The 6,253-nt window shown below is 40.3% G+C and overlaps 1 protein-coding gene across 1 annotated transcript in view; it reads right to left on the bottom strand.

Annotated features, from left to right (window-relative positions):
- Window positions 1–82: 82 nt before the first annotated feature.
- med13a (mediator complex subunit 13a) overlaps window positions 83–6,253 on the bottom strand; it is a 79,851-nt gene continuing 73,680 nt past the window's right edge. Inside the window, exons 24-30 of the mRNA XM_030437929.1 lie at window positions 5,690–5,832; window positions 5,409–5,567; window positions 3,442–3,630; window positions 2,744–2,886; window positions 2,394–2,558; window positions 1,497–1,597; window positions 83–1,220 (exon numbers count right to left, since the gene is read on the bottom strand). Of these exons, the coding sequence (XP_030293789.1) occupies window positions 1,088–1,220; window positions 1,497–1,597; window positions 2,394–2,558; window positions 2,744–2,886; window positions 3,442–3,630; window positions 5,409–5,567; window positions 5,690–5,832 (1,033 nt within the window). The 3' untranslated portion in view covers window positions 83–1,087. The remainder of the gene's footprint in view (window positions 1,221–1,496; window positions 1,598–2,393; window positions 2,559–2,743; window positions 2,887–3,441; window positions 3,631–5,408; window positions 5,568–5,689; window positions 5,833–6,253) is intronic.

The following is a 6,253-nucleotide window of genomic DNA, read 5'->3' as shown; positions in this document are numbered from 1 at the left end:
CCTTCCACTCCACTATTGGTGTGCTTGTCCAATTGCACATCACAGTCCCCCTCCCCAAAGCAATAAACACAAGCACAGGAAAATAAGTTGACGCACTTTATTCCTAAAACAGAAGCCACACCACCAACTGCTGGCATGGCATTCATATATAATTATTTATATATATTGCCGTTTGGTTTTTGTGTCTAAATGTGTGGTATAAAATACTATATACAACAATGTACCTCTTTATTTGAACACAGTGAAGTTCATTGCTGTACAAGTCCTCTGTAGCTACAGCTTTGCTGTAAGTCCTCCATGCTCAAAGGCATGGAACATAATTCTCCACTCTAATTCTTCTGTACATTGTGACAATACAAATATTCTGTCTCCATTACAAAAAATAATACTCTAAAAGCAACCTACTGGGACTTTATTTAATTTTTATGGGATTTTTTTCCTGGTTGTTTTTTTTAATTAAGACGATTACATATATCTTAGACCAATTGCTTTAAAGCAGGAAGGTGATATAAACCTTCTCCATTTTTTATATATAAAAGAGGTTAGGAAATAAGACAAATTATACATTTAAAAACTTACAATAAATAAGATAGATGCAGGCATTTCATTTGGATACTATTTCATCCAAAGGAATAAAATGGAATTTCAGGTCTTAAAACCAAAGATCCATTCTTGAGTTTTTTCCTCAATCAAATATGTCCCTTTTCTTCCAATAACTTTACAGATAGACTCGTCTCTCCAATACAGACTGGCCAGTGACTTTGCTGCCATGCTACATACCATGACAACCAATCTGTCATTCTCTCACGTTCATTCATTGCGATTCAACATCTTCTTTATTCCCTTGTCTCTATGTGCATGTCTCTGAATCACAGGGACAGGACTGTCTCAACCAGTAACAGCCACAGGGGGCACAGGACCGTCTCAGCTTAGAACAGCCGTCTTATCCCATCTTGGTGCAGGATCCAGCTCCGTACTCTGGTCTGGTTCTCGCAGTTCTCTTCAGTCTTGATGAAACTCCCCTTTGGAGTTGCCACTTTCCTCTTCTGTGAAATGTTTCCCCCACACTCCCCTCTGTAATTGATGGTTACAACATGTTCATGATGAAGTTGTACATCTGGTTGAGCACCACAAAGTGAATGGGTAGACATGATCGTCGGTCCTGTGTAGCTGGGTCACACGTCAGCCAGGAGAGGGCGTTGTACTGCTCCAGCACAAATCTGTTCAGGCATACAAAAGAAATACAGGTACTCCTTAATATGGAGATACAGGTTGACATTCTGGCTTCCAAAAACAAAACAAAATTGACCTTTGTTCTATAAAAATGTTCAGTCCAAGTCTATAGTCATACAAAGTGAAATAACTTCAATCTTAAAAACTACTAAACTAAACTTTTAATCTGCACTTAAAAAGAATCCACTATAAACACACTCAGCTGGGTTTCAACAGTACTTTGTGCACTTGACTTGTGGCGGATGTATTCTAGTGTCGCTTACCTGAGTACATCTGAGGTCTGATTGGAGTCGAGGGGGTGGGAGTGTTTGCTGTGCAGTAGTTCATCTGATTGCACTGAAGACACATGGAGGTGCAAAGAGGCCTGAGAGAGGGAGCACATGGCATTATAATGAAGTTAGGAACCTTTTATTACATCTCATCTAAATAATTATAGCTCTTTTCACAGAGTGGTGTCAACAGCACAGAGTCTGTAGCCAATTCCAGAAGTGAGGGATACGGTGCTAAAACTATGTAGTTTTCTTGGATGTACCATTTTTTTGTTACACACAATGGTTCAGTCAAAACAAACACCACTTACTTTGCAACAAAACATTTTTGCATGTCATTAATGGCTTACACGTGAACTGCTTTTTAAAAGTTGTGGTTTTATGGGGAGTTGTGTGCTGGACTATTTCTTGGCCAGGAGTACTGGTAAGCTGGTTTCCAGGCAATCAGCTGATACTCTAGAAAGTCACTGCACCCAGCCAAGAAAAGGTCAATCATATAACCCCTCATAAAACCACATATGCGGCGTTATTACACTTCTGTTTTTATACAAATTAAACAAACAAGATATAACATGCTAACTGATGAGTTTTGGGAGGTGCTGGTTCACAGGAAATGGGGGAAAGAGCAAGTCTGTCTCTGTCCAATCTGTCTTTTGTGCCAACCTAAGCTAATCAGATGCTGGCTGAAACTTTACATTTAATGGACAGACATGAATTGGCACCCATTTTCCCCCATAACTCTCTCGGGGAGGTATATTTCCAAAATGTCCAAAACAATTCCACTAAGTTGTCCTGTTCAACCATGAAAAGAACCTTTATTTTTCCACTGTACACTTGTGTAAAAGGGCAGCCCTTAAAAATGAAACATTTAAAAGCATTAAAGCCTGATACCTTGAGGAAGAGTGGACACTGGTTCTGAGCCTGCGGACAGGCTGACCAGAACCAGTCGGGTAGTGGGCCGGCTTTAGCTGTCGAGACAAAGTAGCCGAGGGCCAGAGGCTGCTGCAAGAGGTTAGGAACCTCTTCATGAGACTCCATCCGATCTGTACTCTGGCCCTGCAATAAGGCAAAATCAAGGTTAGCTTTGTTTCCATACGTCATATCACATGTACAATCATACCATATAATCATGCTATATTCTCACTCATTTAACAAGTGGAAAGGGAGACATCACGAGGTGTGACATCAATCAAAGGCCACTTTAATTATCATGACCTGTGTGTATGCACACGTTGTCTCACCTTACTGCCATCCCCTCCGTGGTGGTAATGAGAGCCAGGGGAGTGTACTGGTGAAGTGGTGGGCGAGATGTTGATGATGTCTGGGTCCACCAACTCGTTTTCCTGGTCCAGCAGGTCAAAGATCCCGATAGCATCTGACCCATCTGAGGAGAGCAGGAGAATAACGCAACAGGTCAGTTTCTTTGAACTGATTAGCTTCTGTGTCTCTGAAAAACATCTAAATTCCTCTTCACAAACTTTCTTCTCCCTCTGATCTGTATGTTAATAGCCACCACATGCTGGTTTGTTTTTGTAGATATAACTTGCAAAGCAGACATTTCAGAAAATATAATGTGGACCTTTTACCATCAATGCTATTGTGTGGTTCATTTAGCTTTTTACTGAGTACTGAATGTATGTGACTGTGCTTCATGTTGTTGGCAATAAATATATTTGTACAAAGGAAATAAGCTTCAGAGTGCTGTAGATGCACCAAGAATGTAAGCACATAATAGTACAAAACAGACTCTTAATAGACTGGAAAAGTAAACAGGAAGGATTTGGATAAAAACAGCAGAGATTAAAGGGGAAGACAGTAATTTCCAATCACATCTGAGACTTTGCTCCACGTCTAGAAAACAGGCCAGGCAATGCCGAATTAAAAACACAAGAGCATCACAGCGAATTACTGCAAGATGGATGAAGGGCGCACTACTGACCAGTGGTGGCGTTGAGAATGTCGATGTTGGGGTCGATGTTAGTGTAATTGGAGCTGGCCACTTGGACGAAAGCTGAGGTGGGGAAGACCAGGATGTGGGTGCAAGAGGTGTCCTGTGGGGTACTCAGCTGGGATGTCTGCATGTTTAAGGTGGTGCTGCGGCCAAACACAGAGCCCGTCGACACAGAGTCTGATGGGATTCACAGAGGAAGGAGAGAGGGTCAATAAGCAGTGGGGCTAAGAAGAACCAAACAAAATATCGCTTTCTTTTTATAAGCGATGCAGCAATTGATATTTTTCTTTGTGGATTTCAATTTATAATTCTTTATAAGTCTGACCCGCTGATTCCAAATTTCTTTCTAAGAACTATAATTCTGAAAACATATTGTATGTTCATAATAAAACTTTTAATCAACTCCAAAACTTCACCAGGTTACAGGACATTTTCTCATTGTTATTCAAACGCATCTCAAAATAAAGTGTTTGAGGTTACTTGATTTTTTTTTTTAGTATTAATAAAATCCAACTTAAAAACAAGGTATATCCCATTATATCTAACATGATGTAAGCTATTGTGTTGAGTGGCCTGTTAGTGAAATGGTCTAAGTGATTCTTGTTCCCCCTGAACAGCATTTACACACTGTATACTGGTTTGGTCGGAAGTCTCATTGTGAAAGGTTAAAACGGAGGGAGTGTGCACAGAATCTGATATATTCGGCACTGACACTTGTCACTAGTCACCTATCATGCTGAGAACCAGCTGATTCTAGTGGCTGGCAAAATGATCAGTGCATCTCTACCTTTTCCTTTAAACTCGTTTCTGAGGAAATTCTGCATGTTTAGTCAAAGGGCATCATATTGCTCACAAAGGAATAAAATACAGTCTAACTTGGTAGCGTTCAAGCAACAAAAAGAACAGGATGAATACTGACAAACAAATAACTGAAATGTAACACTATCAGTTTATACAGGATTGATTGTAATAGCAACAATTGATGCAAGGTTCTATAGCCCTTGTGATTTGCTCGGTTTCCCTCTACACAACTATTGATGTCATGACATCTACTGAACTGTGTATCAGAAGTGAATGTGGAGCAAAAAGAGGCATGGAGGACCAAGGAGAGACATACATATTCTAATGCTTCCACAAGGACAAAGTGGAGACACTAAAGTGAGTTTATTAAGCGTAAAAAAAAGTCCTTTCAGTGATTAACTGACTGAACATACTAATAAGAATGTTAATAATACAGTAACATCTTCAACTGAGCTTAAAGTAACAGCTTTTTGCATTTATAATTGTGATTCAACGGTGTTCCAAATGAATGAAATTGCTGTTCAAACATTAATGTATTAATATACAATACTGACAGCATAATCTAATCTCACAGTGGCGAGTATCCACACATCTTAATCAACAAAACTAAATATACAAGATCACACCTGTCAACAACATATTTAACATATTCAAATCCAGCTATGTAAACCTCTGTGTATATATATATATATATATCATAGTTATCTAAGGCTAACACTGCCTTGTTTATCTCCTTCAGCACGAAAAGCTTTTAAGGAAGGAGATGTCCTCAGTCCAGCATCGCTCATCACAGTCCTGGTATGATCCACTGACAATCCCCCACTCGTTTCCCAAAATAAACCCATTGATCTGCCTCTCCATCACACCGCTTTGAGATCAATGGAGAGCTAGTGCTTTATGAGCGAAAGGTACATGATCTACCCTGCCATCAATCTGATCTGGACAAGGAGGGGACACGCATTGTGATATGCTGCTGCCATCCATCACGTCCTTTCAAACAGACACACACACACATTCAAACAGACACACACACACACACATTCAAACACACACACACCTCAGCGCTGCCTTTCTCAGCACGACTCAAATAAGAAGTGTGCGTTAAAACAGATAGTAAGCGTATTGACAATCTTTGCCCTGTGCACATACTGTACCTGGCATGATGATAAAGGATCCCTGGGGCTCCATGGCAACCAAGCACACACTGAGGATGCTGGGCGTATCTGAGGCAGAGATGCCACACATTCTGCACATCTCCTTCAGACGCCGACTCAGTGACTGGAGGTTTCTCCTGCTCAGCAGAATACTCCAGTCTGAACATTAAGAGAGCAGAGCAAAAGGGATGAATGAACAAGTCACACACTGCTATCAAACACACTTGAATGCTCCTTTTTTTGGTCAGGAAAAAGCATTTAGGCACGCCAGTCCTCCTTACCTTTTAACTCTCCGTGTCCTATCCTGCCAAGCCGGCCAATCACCACCCTCCAGGGGACCGATGTCATTTGTACCAGTCCCAAGCACCAATCCCAAAGTTTCTGCAGGCCGAGCCGCCGTACAGAGCCCTTTTTCCTCCGTGCCCTGCAGAACACACATTGAACACATGTCGGAAACACTTTTCAGCATATTCAGGACAAAGAATAAAAGTGTTGCTGAATAGGGTTTGACTGATATTTTTTTTTCAGGGATGATAGCAATTACAAGTAATCAAGGAGACCGAAAACCAATATTCGAAACAGATATACACTCACAGTAAAATAAAAGTTTTAGTGTCAAAATTCTGAATTTCCGTTGATGGAATGTAACTACATATAATTTACTGTATTTAAGTACAATACTGAGGTACTTGTACTTAACAAACCTAACATTTTAGTTACTACTTACTTTGCTGATTCAGATTACACATAGGTCATTACTCCTGATGTGTAACTAATCAAATAGTGTTGTGGGGGGCCATCAGAGCTTAAGTAGTGTATTTAACAGCTAGAATTACATCATTAAT

Source organism: Sparus aurata, chromosome 13, assembly GCF_900880675.1.
Source record: "Sparus aurata chromosome 13, fSpaAur1.1, whole genome shotgun sequence".
In the NCBI taxonomy this organism is placed as follows: Eukaryota; Metazoa; Chordata; class Actinopteri; order Spariformes; family Sparidae; genus Sparus; species Sparus aurata.
The sequence above is the reverse complement of the archived record's forward strand: the minus strand, read 5'-3'. Positions and strand labels throughout refer to the sequence as shown.